Source organism: Dermochelys coriacea, chromosome 19 (assembly GCF_009764565.3).
Source record: "Dermochelys coriacea isolate rDerCor1 chromosome 19, rDerCor1.pri.v4, whole genome shotgun sequence".
NCBI classification, from domain to species: Eukaryota; Metazoa; Chordata; order Testudines; family Dermochelyidae; genus Dermochelys; species Dermochelys coriacea.
In genome coordinates, this window is record NC_050086.2 from 3794141 (window position 1) to 3808980 (window position 14840).

At 39.6% G+C, this 14840-nt stretch overlaps 1 protein-coding gene across 2 annotated transcripts in view; it reads left to right on the forward strand.

Annotated features, from left to right (window-relative positions):
* KIAA0319L (KIAA0319 like) overlaps positions 1 to 14840 on the forward strand; it is a 51274-nt gene that overhangs the window by 1556 nt on the left and 34878 nt on the right. The window contains exon 2 of one of the 2 annotated variants that reach the window (XM_038377264.2): positions 1119 to 1264. In XM_038377264.2, coding sequence (XP_038233192.1) covers positions 1144 to 1264 — 121 coding nt within the window. In that variant the 5' untranslated portion in view covers positions 1119 to 1143. Of the gene's footprint in view, positions 1 to 1118; positions 1265 to 14840 lie in introns of those variants that run through there. The other variant, XM_038377270.2, reaches the window with a different exon arrangement.

Below are 14840 nucleotides of genomic sequence, written 5' to 3' on the forward strand. Positions count from 1 at the left end.
AAGAATTATCTACTGTCCATATTCTTGTCTACTGCTATTGGCCAAAATTCTCTCCCTAATTCTATGGAAATTTCCTTAAGAATAAACTGATACTCAACTCTATAATGATGATGATGATGATAATACTGCTGAATCTCATCTGAGGAACTTGAAGTGGCTTACAGACATAACCTACGTAAGCATCACAATGCCCACATTATGCCTTGTAAGGTTGATGTCGGATATTATATTTTAGATCGTTAACTTTTTGTGTCATTCACTTTTCTGAGCAATACATCTTATAGCTCCTTCCACTGACTGGGCTTCAGTAACATATGACGTTATGAAAGGACTTGAGTGACAGATCTCTTCAGAGCTAGTTAATGTTACATCTCGACTCTTATTCTCAGTCTGAGAATGCAACTAGTCAGGGATTGGAAGGAAAACTGATTAAATTCCAATTATAACTTGTTTTTTGTTTTTGATGCTGTCCTCATTCTTGCCACAGGTGAGAACTGGAAATTCAAGAAGATTGAACTTCTGATTTGGCCATTAGTGCCATCATCAGTGTCCTTAGAAGCAAACTTGGCTTTTAATTGGCTGTTTTGTCAATGCTGCTGAGCTTTTGTCTTTCTTTGTTTCTGGCTGGTACCAGCCAGCACAAATAGCCAAGTGATGATATTTTGTGCTGCCTGCCTGGCAGATGTGCTGGGCTTATTGGTGTTTGTCTTATCCAAGCAGCACTGGCTGGTTGTCAGCTGAGTGTTGTAGATTTGAAAGGGAAGTTTCCAGAGTGCGCGCACAGAATCAAATGGATTATAATGATGCTATTGGGGATTTTGTTTTTTATGCTTCAAAGATGCAAGTGGTGGTGTCTTTCCTTCACAATTCCTTTAAACAAATTTCCTGACGTACTGCAGTACGAACACAGGAAATGGTGAAGATCTTTTCTGCTACTGTTGGTTTCATTTCAAATCTCTCATAATACTCATAATCTTTTTGTATTGGTCCGAGTCATGATAGATAAGATTGAACACTCCTTTCTCCCCAATTTCTTCAGTTCTTTCACCTTGTCAGCTTCATGAAGAACCACCTATAAATTGTTTGCTGCATGATTTCTCTTTCTTGTGTGTTTATAGAGCCCTGGTTCTGCCCACAAAGGCCATGGAGAAGAGGTTGGAAGCCAAGTTCAGCATTAGCTTCTGGATTTTATCAGGACGTTGCCTGGGAAGTTTTCACCTGTTCTACATGTCTGCCTGCCTCTTTGCCCTTTCTTCATCTACAGGTGACTATTCAGTTCTCTCTCTTAGCTATTTCTGTGCCTCAGTCTAGATTTAGCTCCTTGATTCATTTTAAATGTTTGAACGGTGGGGTGTGTGAAATCTGTTAATTACCAGGTAGACATCCTAGCTAGTGAAATAGCTAAAACAAAAACCAACCTACATGTAAGTACCTGAGAGGAAGGGGGGGTTAACCACGTGTCTCCATAGCAAAGTATGCCTCTAAGCTCTTAGAAAGGTAGGCTGACCAACACATTTTGTAGGAAAATGGTGATTTTACTAACCCTTTCTACAGCACTACTTTACTCCTCTAAGGGCTTGTCTACAATTAAAACACTACAGCAAAACAGCTGATCCACTGCAGAACTTTAGTGTAGACGCTACCTATACCGACTGGAAGGGTTCTCCCTTTTGGCGTAGGTAATCCACCTCCCCAGAATGCGGGTAGCTAGGTTGACAGGAAGAATTCTTCCATTGACTAGCACTGTCCACATGGGGACTTATGTCAGTTTAACAGCACTGCTCAGTGGGGTGGATTTCTCATTCCCCTCACGGTCGTAGTTAAGACGACCTAATTTTCTACTGTAGACCTGGCCTAAAATGACAGTGCTGCTGACCTGATAATCTTTTAAATAATCTGTAGCTCCCAGGCTACTAACAAAATTCTCCTTCAACCTGAAAAAAAAATTATGTTCTCCACCTAGCTCATATGCAGATGTCTGTCTTGCTTGGAGGCAGTTTCCAGAGAGAGTCTTCTCAGAGTTAAGGATCTTTTCCAAAAGAGAGGAGAAATGATACTGTGCGGAATCCCTTCATTTGACTCTGGGTTGAAAGTCAAAAAAGTTGGTTAACCTTGTAATGTTTAAAATCTCCACAAAGACAGTAAATCAGTTCAGTGACCTGAATTTACTTATAGAATCAAAGCAATGTAAGGTTGGAAGGGACCTCCAGAGGGCATCAGATCCCACCCCCTGTATTAAGGTGGGACCAAATATACCTTTTATCATTTTTGTTTTTCTCCTGTGGACTCTCTTCAGTTTGTCAACATCTTTCCTAAAGCATGGCACCCAATATTGGACACAGTACTCCAGCTGAGGTCCCATCATGTGCCAAGTAGAACAGGACAATTACCTTCTTTGTCCTACATATAACACTACTGATAATACATCCCAGAATTATATTGGCTTTTTTTGCAACTGCATCATATTGTTGGCTCATGTTCAATTTGTGAACCACTATAACACCAAGAACCTTTTCTGCAGCTCTGCCACCTGGCCAGTTATTCCTATTTTGTAGTTCTGCATTTGATTTTTTTCCTTCCTAAGTAAAGTATTTTGCACTTAACTTTTATTGAATTTCATTTTGTTGATTTCAGACCAGTTTCTAATTTGTCAAGGTCATTTTGAATACTAATCCTGTCCTCCAAAGTACATGCAGTCCCTCCCAGCTTGGTGTCATCTGTGAATTTTATAGGCATACTCTCCATTACATTATCCAAGTCATTAATAAAAATATTGAACAGTACCTGACCTAGGACTGATCCTTGGGGGACCCCTTAGATACACCCTCCCAGTTTGATAGTAAGCCATTGATAACTACTCTTTGAGTATGGTATTTCAATCAGTTGTGCACCAATCTTATAGTAATTTTATCTAGATCATATTTCACTATTCTGCCTATGAGAATGTCATGTGGGACTGTGTCAAAAACCTTGCTGAAGTCAAGATACATCATGTCTACAGATTACCCCCTATCAGCTAGGCCAGTAACCCTGTCAAAGAAGGAAATTAGGTTGGTTTGAAAATACCATGCTGGCTATTCCTTATAACCGTATTATCCTTTAGATGTTTACAAATTGATTGTTTAATAGTTTGTTCTAATATCTTTCCAGCTGTGGTTAAAAAGTTTTTGTTCTTATTTCCTGTTCAGACTTCAGCCTCCCAAAACCCTGGAAATGAAAACTAAATTAGTTACTTGTGCAGGATTTTTCATTTGATGGGGTTTTTTGTTTGTGTTTAAGATTCATCTTTGAGATTTCCAGATCGAAGCATTTTGTTGCATTTCAGGCCTTGTCTTCACTAGAAATAAGGTGTGTTCTTACCACGTTGACTAACATGAGGTAAAATTCCAGTGAAAACAAGGCAGCTTTTATGTGTGTTATCAGGTCTGGGTCAATGATAGGCTCCCTTTTTGTTTACCTCTACCTGCTAATATGTAAAAACGACAAATTGCCTTGTCTCACTAGGATCTTCCCATTTGTTAGTTGCCACATAATAAGAAAACTTTTTTCCTTTTGTGAGTGTACCCTCAGGCTTCCATTGTCTGTTAATTTCACTGTGTCCACCTTGATATTTGCCAAATGGTAGGTTTGATTAAGCTGATGAGCCGTAAGTGTCATTAATCTCATGGTCAGAGAATTGAAAAATGTATTAAATCCCTGCTTTTTAGCTGAGAATTCTAACTCTCTGTATTTTGTTGGCTTTTATCAGATCACATGCTTGGTTCCTGTAGACTGGTTTTCCTGTTAGGAGTTTCCTGTTTTTAATAAAGTTTCAAAACCCAAAGCTGTTGATTCTGTATTGCTCTAACTGAGCTTCGGGTACAGCATAGGAACATTTAAGGAGTAAATAAGGATGTCTCTATATGGGACAGTTTTGCCAGTATAAGCTAAGGTGTGAATTTAAACTGACAGTTATACCGATATAACTCAGCCTGCTGTAACACACTTTCTGAGGAACAGAAATGCTTTTTTGTTTTGTTTTTTTTTTTTGTTTAATTTACACACTTTGGAAGGGGTTTAAGCTAAATCAAACAAACCCACGTTCATACCCTAATGAGTGTTCACGCAGTGAGTTATTGGTATAGCTATACTGGTATAACTGGCAAACTTTTTCCATATAGACAAACTCTAAATCATTAATCTGAACTTCAGTGTAAGAAGATAAATCTGAGTGTCTTGATTATCTAAATACCCTCACAGACTTAGTGGCAATAGGCCAAAAAAAAAAAGTCTAAAAGTTTTAACTATTATCTGGTATTTTAATAAAATAAAATACATTGGTACCTAAAACAATTAAGAAATTTTTATTACAGGGCTTGGTAACTTTAACAGAGATCTACTGACATTGGCCCCAGTTCGGCCCAGCACTTAAACACTTGCTTAGCTTTTAAGTACATGCATCTGTGCTTTGCTGAATTTGGTCCTGGAAGACTAAAACCACCAGCTAGATATGAAAGATGAAGTTGGGGGCTCCACCAGCAAGGTCCAAGGGCAGTGGCCTGGTGAGAAGGCCAGTTTTGTTGCCCATCTTAGCTACTGGGGACATAGAGTGTCCTTGGATTTTTTAGTAGGCTGCCGTCTCAGGAGCCTGCTTGGGGGACTCCATCTTTCAAATCCAGCCTTTAGCTATTTAGGGGTGTGATAAATGTGAATCCTCCCCCTATTCTATCAGCTGGATCAGGGAAAATAAATTTCTGTCTCTTCTCCACCGCACCTCCCCAATCCCAGAGCTTTCTGCCTGTTTGATGAGGTGAGGGGAAGTCTTCACTACTCTACCCTACCCCTTAGCCTCTTATTATTACTCCTCAGTAAATAACTCCAATGCCTGCTTCTTTTGCCAGTCACAGCTCTTTCTAGCAGCAGTAAGAAATGGATATGGTTCTTGATAATTTCACACTAAGACTGACTGACAAGTCTTATTAATTTTACTCTATTGCTGCTTGGCAAAGCTCTGAGCAGCAGTAGAGGTACTGAAGCTGTCTGCCTGCAGACTCAGGAGGGCAGCCATGGTTGACATTTGGAAGTCTGTGTTTATAACCATACGCACTAGATTTTTATTTTTATTTATTATTTTTAATGAATGAAAGCTTAAATTTTGAATAAATTAATCCTCGTTCATCAGGGAGAACTTCCCATTCTCCACTAGTGTATAGGTAATTGAATGCTTTCCAGCTCCATTTTATTGCAATTTAAAAAAGCAACAACTCTTTGTTAAATGATTAATCAGTTGCAATATGTAATTATTGAATAAGGTGCTTTTTATAGTGCAACAGTAGCTAGCTGTAGTTGTGCAATTACAGCAAGGTGTGAGAGGTGAATTTTGGTTGACATCAAGATAACCTGAACAGTTTTCCTCTGGACTTAACTTTGTGCATGTGCAGCAGATTGGTTCCAATTAACATTATTGTATCCCAAGAACATTTGAATTAAATGTTTAGCTGACTCAGCACCAGCAAGCAAAAGTAAATCTTACACTAGTTCTGCTTGTCCTGTTCATGCAGTACTCCAAACTCCTGCACATTATGACTTGATTGACATTCCCTATTCAAGAGAAGCCAGGATTGGAGTAGAGGGGATGGTGTGGCTCATGACTGTAGTGCAGTTGCAGTTGTGTGTAGTCACTTGACTGGAGTAGTAGAAAATGCTGTAGGTCAGATTTCAGAGTTATTTCAGGGCTGTGTGAGTAGAATCTCACAAAACTCTATCCATGGTATAGCTGGTTAAACCAGTGCTATTAGTTGGTTGCTGATTTATTTATTTTGACAGTAATCTGATTGCATTCAGATTGACTGTTCCTTTAGGGGATTCCAAATGAGGTCTCGAGCAAAGAAATGGCTAGGGTCCAAGTATTCCCAAACAGGAGAGAGACTATGTCAACTGAGTTCACTAATGTCAACAATTAAAGCACAGAAGGTGCACTTCTAACTTGTGGCCTTGAAGTTCCATGCAAACGCTGCATATTCATAGACCTACAGAAGTTTGTGCTGTGTGCAAAGATTTGGTGTAAGCAATTCAAAGTAACTCACTGTTGCAAGAGGTTGAGTTTTGGTAAACTACTGTTTAAGTAGTTTAAACAAAAGAGTTCTGTGGTCAGGGCTCAAACGCTGCTAGAGATAATCTAAAATCTGAGACTGTCCTTTTGGCTAGCAAAATACACACTTTGCAGTTGTCATTGCACTATTTCAGAGTAATTAATTGATGGGCTATTCGAAGCAGCAGCAGCTGTAACTTGCCCAAAGTCAGTGGCAGAGTCAGCATTAGAATCCAGAACTCCTGATTTCCAGTCCTCTGTTCTTACCACTAAACCATACTGCTGCAGATACACATATGAATGTTGTTCTACAATGTACTACGATTTTAGACTGCCAATTAAAACTCTTCATGTACCACAACATGAAATTTCTTCTGTTTCTGTATTTCTTGCTCGGCTGGATATAGTCTCCATGACTTCCCTCTGAGGAGAAATTGGAAAGATTGGGACTGTTTAGAGAGAGGCAGGAAAAAATGAGGTATAGCAAATAATGAATGCCATAGAGCAGATACACAGGGCAAATAGAAGCACCCATTTATATAATACAAGAACTAGGGGGCATCTGCTGAATTTGGAAGGCAACACATTTAAAAACAGAAACAAAGGAATATTTGTTCACATAGCACATAGGCAGTTTATGGACTTCGCCTCCATATGATCTTGCTGAGACCAAGAGCTCAATAGGACCAAGAAAGGATTAGAGAGGGTATATGGGTAAGAAAATTCACAGGCTAAAAAAGCTGTAAGCTAAAAAAGCACTTATTGGCAGGGGTCAGGAGGAAACTTCCCTATGAGGAGGCTATTTTATGGGCTTTCTTGCACTTTTCTGTGAAGCACCCAGTCTAGCTGGAGGCAGGCAGGGCCAAGAAACACACATGTTATGTTTTCACTCTCCGTTAAAAGCCAAGTAAGAGCCCAGTTTAGCCTGACTCCCTCCGCCATCCACACAGAAACCACTAACCTGGGTTTGCAGGTATGTTAAGCCCCTCCCAGCTGGAAAAGAGCGGGGTTAGAGCCTGAGCTTCACTTTAATTCAGGCTGGAACCTGCCCATTTTGCAGTGAGCATGCAGGCCAAGTCACTCAAGTGTTGGTAGTCCTCCAGCGCCCCTTCCACAATTCCCCCGAAGGTCAGACACGCTCTCCCACAGTTGACTTGGAAAGAGTCTTAGTGAGTCTCGGCACAAAGGACCCTGGGACATGCCTCCAGACACCACAGCAAGTGCAGAAACAGTGAGGACACAGTGACATGTGTAGGGTTGTGCTGGGGAAACACTTGTACCTGGGCTAGGCTAACGTGGATTCCAGTCACCTAAGTTAACTGCAATGAGGACATACCCACAGAGACAGCGAGAGCCCCTGCTGAGAGCACGACAGCTTTTCTCCCAGCCGGAGATGGGGTTAGCTGAGCTGAGGGGAATTTACAAAATCTGTCAAGGAAAGATTAAGGTGTAAGGAAGACACTGGTGTATTGGCCTTTTATTGCTTTTACCCTTTGCTCTAAAATCTTTGTACCTTTGGTGCAAGGAATAAATAAAGCTTTGTTTTAAAGGCACTGTTTTCGAATCATTTTAATCAACAGGTCCCTGGAGTGAAAGGGCTGACAGATACCAAATGCAGTTGGGCAGGTGGCATTAACACAGTTAGGAAGGTGGGGCTGTTGCCCAGAGACCCAGTCCCAGAGTGGGTGGACTGCATGGGTCTGCCAGAATGAGTTGCAGGAAGTCCTAGCCTGTCACCTAAGAGGTGCACTTGAGAGGGGCTAAAAGTGATCAAAGGCACAGTTCATCTTGTAACCTTGACAGATGTAATTTCTTATGCTGAGGCTATAAATCAACCTCCAGCTGTTGCGGGATAGGAGGAAAACTGCAGGGTTTCTTCTCTCTCTCTCTCTCTCTCTCTCTCTCTGAAGCAGCTAGTGCTGGCTACTGTCAGAGATAAGATACTGGGCAGATGCACCCACAGGTCTGATCCAGTCTGGCACTTCCTATGTTCTAGTGTTCCTCTACTGCTGCCCAGTCTTGCATGGCAATCAGCATAAGGAAACTGCCAGGAGAGCATTACCAGGAACAGTTTTGCCTGAAAACAGCTGGGTAATGCAAACAACATTTCCTGTCCTTTCTTCCGCTTTCCAAAATTTGGCAATAATGGTACATCACCTGCTGAGTGATGATATAATGAAGCTTTACTCATTTTACACAACAAAATGATCATAGAACTCTGTCAATATCAAACTCCAATAAGGTCCAAAACTTGCTATGCCACCATTTAAATTGGCTGTGTGGGTTTAATAATATGTGCAAGAGACTGTCTTGAAGAAATCACTGAGATCTTTTTAAATGAACTGTAAAAGCTGGCCATCAGCCCTCTCCATTCAAGACCAGTGTTGTCTGTTTTAAGTGCATTTCAGGAAAAGCTTTATTGTAGTTACCATAAAAAAATCTTAAAATTTCATTTTTAGTAGAAATATCCAAGCTTGCTCAAAGATGCCAGTACGTTTGTGTGTCATACTGAGATATTGTGAAAACTTTGCGCTATGGGTAATGAGTTTAATTTCATTTAAAACTTGCTTTAATTTACTAGCACCTCCTTTTCTTTCCCAGAGCTCCCACAAAAAAAGAAAATGGGTTAATGAGAGAGCCTTTTAATTGTACAATTTACTTTGTTGGATAATGCATTTTGTATTTTAAAGGACCAGGTGACCTTTTTGGGGAGACACCCAGAAAATATCTTGCAGGAAATAATCCCGCATTTGCCACATGAAGCTGGATTAAGACAGGAACTAATCACTTCTATGATTCTACAAACTCCATCTTATAACATGTTGCTTGTGTGCATGGGTTTTGTGAGTCCATCAAAGATCAGGAGAATCGTATGGTTAAAAACCCAACATATTTCTATATGCCCATTGCTCTGTGTAGAGTACTGTAAATTGCACTGTTTCATAAATGCAGGCTCTTTCCATGAGCTGAGTAAATTGGGTTTTTAATTATCCATGTGCAATAGTTGGGAGGCGGTGTTGGGTAACCTGATGCTGATGTCAGGTAAAAGATGGTGCAAGTGTATATTAGTAGAGCTCTGAAAATTAAAACTTGACCAAATGTAGTTTTAATCTCTGCTTTGTATTTCTGCACCTTCCATGTGCCAGCCAATTAAAAAGAGAAATGAAATGCTCTGTATGCAGTGCCCTGGGATTATCTCTGCTGACGCGATTGCACTGGTGTATCTAGGAGATGTTTATTAGGATTCAGACATGAGTTCTTAGAGGAACATAATTTTTTTTAGGGTGATTTGCCAGGGGAGATGTTTTTCTCAGGAACCGTTTTTGTTGTGTGTGTTTTGTTTTGTTTTTTTAACATCTACTGTTCATTCAGCTTTGGATCAGACATGTACCGGAGTCTATGGACAGATACCCGTGGATTTTTCAGTGGGCTTTGGATGAAGCCTTGAATTCCTAAGCACAAATTTTCTCCTGAAGAAGTCACAATGAGCTAGGGATAAGATCATCCCAGGGTAGGGACAGGTGAGCAGTGTAGAAAGGGGATGTGGTGGAGGGGTGTAGTCTTCCAGAGGCAGGGAAAAATCCATTGCTGCCCTGCCTTCAATTCACCTAATAGTTCTTTGGCTTAATTAGAGAGTGTTCTTAGCTTCCAACAGCAAGTGTATTTTTCACAGTTAAATAAAAAAAACTCCTCAAGAGAGACAAAATTCCTCTTGATATTCACAATGATGGTGTTAGTCTTTAATCTCTATAGTACAAATCAAAGGACCCAAAACTTTGTACTTGCAATAAACTTGCGAGAGCTGAGAATTGTCGATTTCAGATTTTAATGTGGATCTGATCACCACCCTCTTCTTCCCCCCCACCCCATTTAAAAATCATTTTTTTTATGCTCCCCCCTAATAACATTACGAACACTTCAGGTTACAGCAGGGTCATTTCTCCTGCTAGACTCACATGAAACCCTGTCAGTGTGATCACAATCCAAGCACTTCAAAGTGTAATGAGGTCATATGTTTCCCCCAGGCAGGCGGCTGGTCTGCTTGCTCTTTGAGAGGGGACTTTGTTGATAAAGTGTGACAACAATGATGCTGGTTTAAAAGGTACTGTTGTCAACTTAGCCTTCAGTTGCATTTATTCAGTATTTCATTTAAAAATAGCAATTGGACTCTGCTTTGTTAGAAACCTTCACCTCCCCTTTTCTATCTTCTAAATGGAAGATGACCCTGGAATTGCTGCTAAAACAGATTTAGAGGAAATTCTGTTGTTTGATTATTTCCTTCACTAGTCGTGCTACCCATTTATTTTCAATTTGCATTTGCCGGGTAAACATTAAAAATAAGTTGGAAATAAAACAGCCTCTTCGTTTCTCTCTGCATTTGGAAAACAAAAACACTTTTCAGTTGGGTTGTTTTTCAATTAAAGTTACTGTTTGTTTGGAGTAACACATCCTTTGAATAAAAACATTAACATCTTTAGAGCAGAATTTAACTTCACTTTGATTTTAAGCAAATGGTTTACCTATAATTCCCTGTTTAGATTGTGTGGAGGTCACTGTGACCAGCTGCTTTCAATGATTGACACTATAACTGCGGAGTTGCTGCATCATCGCAAAATTGCATGCACCCAATTACCTGGGACAGTTGAGAAAAATATAATTATCTTTATCATTGGAATAAGGCTTGCCAAGGAGCCTTTGTGCCTAGCTGCTAGATTTTCATGGTGATTTTGCAAGGCTGGGTTACTAGCCCTCTCAGTTAAACTGTAGTTCAGGACAGGGGTAAATTTCAAATTTTAGCACCAAAAAAAAAATCCCCTTCTCTCACACTTGAGTAACTTTGGTGGCTGTTCAGTATGTGGAATTTAGGTTTCCCTATGCTAGTGGCTGTGAGCATGACCCAGGCCAACAGAAAGCATCAAGGAATTATAGTTAGAACAAAAAGAAAAGAAGTACTTGTGGCACCTTAGAGACTAACAAATTTATTAGAGCATAAGCTTTCGTGAGCTACAGCTCAGTACTCCTTTTCTTTTTGCGAATACAGACTAACACGGCTGCTACTCTGAAACCAGTTAGAACAAAGAAACATATGACACTTGTTTGTTGCCTCTCTCATGAAGGATCACAGAGCATTTTACAAAGGTAGATAAGAATTATTTTCATTTACTAGCTAAGGAAACGGAGGCATTGAAACTTGAACTCTCCTTCTCCCTTGCCTCAAAACACACACACTCTACCTGAAAAAATCTTTGCCAAATGTAGAACCCTTATTTTCTTTGGAGTGGAGAAGGAAGGGGAATGAAAGTTTTACATGAGGGAGAGGAGGAAAAATTTTCTAAACGTTCCCTTTTAAGGGAAGTTTAAAGCAATGTGAAGGTGGAGTAGTAGCCTTTTGCTTGTCACAACTTCCCTGCTTGTCTAAGTTGTAACTATAATAAGCATCACTGAGTATAACACAGTACAATTGTTTCTCATTTCCAAAGTGTCCATCACTGTAGTAGCTACACACAATATGCAGAATCATTAGACTATTAATATTTAACTCTCACTCTTGTGTTCATATTTTAGGGAAAAACACAGGATTTGTCATGAATTTGTTATCTATTAAAAGAAATAGAAGTTATAAAGCTTCCAGCAGTCAAGAGGACCTTGCCAGAGAGGCAAGGAGCCTGCTTTTTGGGTTGTGTCAGTCTTTGCACAGTGACATGGTTTGTAAGGTAATCTCCCAGTGACCCATTATCTCTGGGGCATTGTAACAATCCCTTAGGCCATTAGTGTATTTTAGGGAGTCCTCAATCTGCAGAGCTCTGAGTATAGGGAGCCTTTAATCCATTGATCTGTGCATGCATTCTTAAATTTTTCATGCTAAAAAAATCCATAGGCAAAGAAGTTTGTTGTGCGAGCCGTGTGTACCTGATCTAAGTATGAAATAACTTGTCTTTTTAAAAACACTTGAAAGAACTACTGAAGTTTACATTATGGAATAATCACCTGTACAATTAAAGTCACATAACTGCAATAAATAAACTCTGAAGCTAGAAAACTGAGGCTTATTTCTCTGCTCAGACTGCAAATTGGTCAAACTGACTTTTTTCCCCCCCCATCCAAAATTTGATGATAAAATTATGCTCCAGTGGTTTAAACATCGTAAGTCAGGTCTCAGCCTAAGGCAATTTTTTTTTAAAGACACTGAACACTCTGAAGTGAGAGGTTTATAATGGGTAAGCTGACATAACCTTTACTATAGTGACTCTAGCTGCTGGAATCACACTTCAAGTTACCCTCTGAGTTATTTCCTGTATATTCCAATTTACTGCCACTTCATTTAATCCAAAAGTCCTATAAATGGGTCCATTAAATAAATTGTTTTCAAACAACAAGTCTTACAGCCATTCATTCTCAAACTTTTTAGTTGTAATGTGCAATTATAATGTACACCTATGGCTTTTATCTTCCCTTTATAAAGGACAGACTAACAACCAGTTTTGGCTAGTGGGTAACTCCCAATAAAAGCCAGATATGACAGATGATAATTTATTAGGATTTCTTAAATCATCCTTCTATTTCCTTCTCTGCAAGATTTACAAAAACAAAACAAAAAACAATTCAACGCTTTCTTAATTTGAAAGTTGATATTTTTTTGGCACATTACCAATACCACGTCTTCACCATGCATAGTTTTCACTGCAAGTAGGTTAATGAAAATACTTTTTGTTCATATTGCTTTCTAGTCTTTCTTTTTGTGGTTTGCAGTGCTTCAGTGGTTAGGTTTCTGGTTGCTGTTTGAGAGAGGTTAATGTCCAAGAAAGCTGTCTTCATTGAATTAAAAAATGTAATGCAGATATTACAAGTAGGTTTTTCAGAATGTATTGTTTAAATCTAAATTTTAGCTATAAATTAGTGTCCTTTTATACAAGTAAATACTGATGGGTTATTTTTTAAAAAATACTATATGAAGACAACTATCTTACTAGAAGCCATCTTATTGTATAGTACCTAGTACCCTCTCATTTTAGAATTAATCAGTTTTTGTTTTTTGGCAAAATCTTGTGTTGAAATCCCTGGGGTTTAGATTCTTTAACAAATGACATTTTAAAGACTTTAATAAAATTATTCTTAATCATGTTTATTACAGCAGTGTCTAAGGGACAACCAAGAAAGGGGCCTCTTTGTGCTGAGTGCTGTACAAATTAGAGTACTAAGTGGTCCTTGCCCGAGGAGCTTCCAATCTAATCAGACAAGACAGATACAGGCTGGGGGAAGGACTAGATCATGCAAGCAGGGTGAACTATGTGATAGTAGCAGACCTCATGTTAGTTTTGTGTGGCTTGAACTAATATGAACTAATGGAGCTGTATGTGAAATAGAGATGAAAACCATGATGGACTGTCCCTCTCGCTGCCTAGCCTCAAGAAAAGGTAGTAATCTAGTCCACTTGGAGCAGAAAATCCCACCTGCTTTAATAATTGCCCTCTGAAGCTGCTTTAAACATTGCAGAGTCCTCAAGGTTTAAACAGGTGGCTTTATTAAAACATAGCTGATACAAGTTATTTCCATTCAAAAACCTCTAGTTATATGTTAGTCATTTAAAAAAAAAAAAGTGCTTCAGACTGAAATGTGAAAAGCAAGGTCTCGGGCAGATGCATTCTTTATATTAATTTTTTCACCTTACCAAAATAAATATTTGTTGTTTGTTTTTTTTTAAAAATTGCGTGAAGGGGGAGAGGGACAGCCTCAGAGACCTACTGGTGCCAGGCAAGCTTTACAGTTTGTGATCACCAAGTTATGAAGTTCTCTGGGCACGCTGCTGGGGAGGGATGTTGTCCCAAGTGATGAGTGGACCAGGCACCGAGAGACAATGGAGACTTAAACAGCTACTTGTTCCTAAGGCTAATTTGAGTGGCGGTGTGGGGTCAAAGGTTGAGTCTTAATCTTCTGTTCCCCATAGAGGAAAGGAGCATGCAGAAGGCGGTGCCTTGTCCCAGCTGAGAAGAGGAGTGTTTCATGTTGCTGCTGGGGTGACAGGCATGCTGTCCAATTGGGGGAAGAATCAGCACTCCCATGGGGCCTCCACATAGACATGGTGTTACAAATAGCCTGATACAGAGTGGGACAACAGTGCTGATGCTGTTCCAGGTCAGGAAGGAGCAATATGTTATGAAGGAGGAAGAAGGAATATATAGCCCATTAAAAGTGGATCCCTTGCATCCTAAATCATATGTTGTCCGAACAGGAGGACATAGAGAGGTGGACATCAGTTTGGGGAGGCCTTGTCTCCCAAAAAAGTGAAAATTCCAGATTTCAGACATTTCCCCACCTTGCTCATGTGTTTCCGTACTTAAAGCCAAAGTGGTTTTAATCAACTTCCATGAGGCACTCTCACCTTTTTCTTTTTCAGGGAAGCACAATGGGTGACTTTGCTAACATGATTCAGTCTGACTCAAACCACCCATATTTGAGCAAGTCCAAGTATCTGTTCACACACTAATCATGTTCTTTATTTTATGACTTTGAGTCAAGGAGCGGTCTCAATCTTTGCTTAGAATTTTTTTCAAATCGGACCCTCTGAATGCAGGTTTCTCACATTAAAGTTCTGCTTACAAGTCTTCTGTTCTCCCTATAAAAGTCTTAGTAAAAATATCTACCTGGAGCTGTAGTCTGTTGGAAGTATTCCAACAAGGCTTAGATGTGAATTGATAAAAGCTGGTGTGTCCGCAGCAACTTGTATCTTTGCTCAGTATGTTTGTTTCAGGGCAAATGAAAGTCTGCAAGG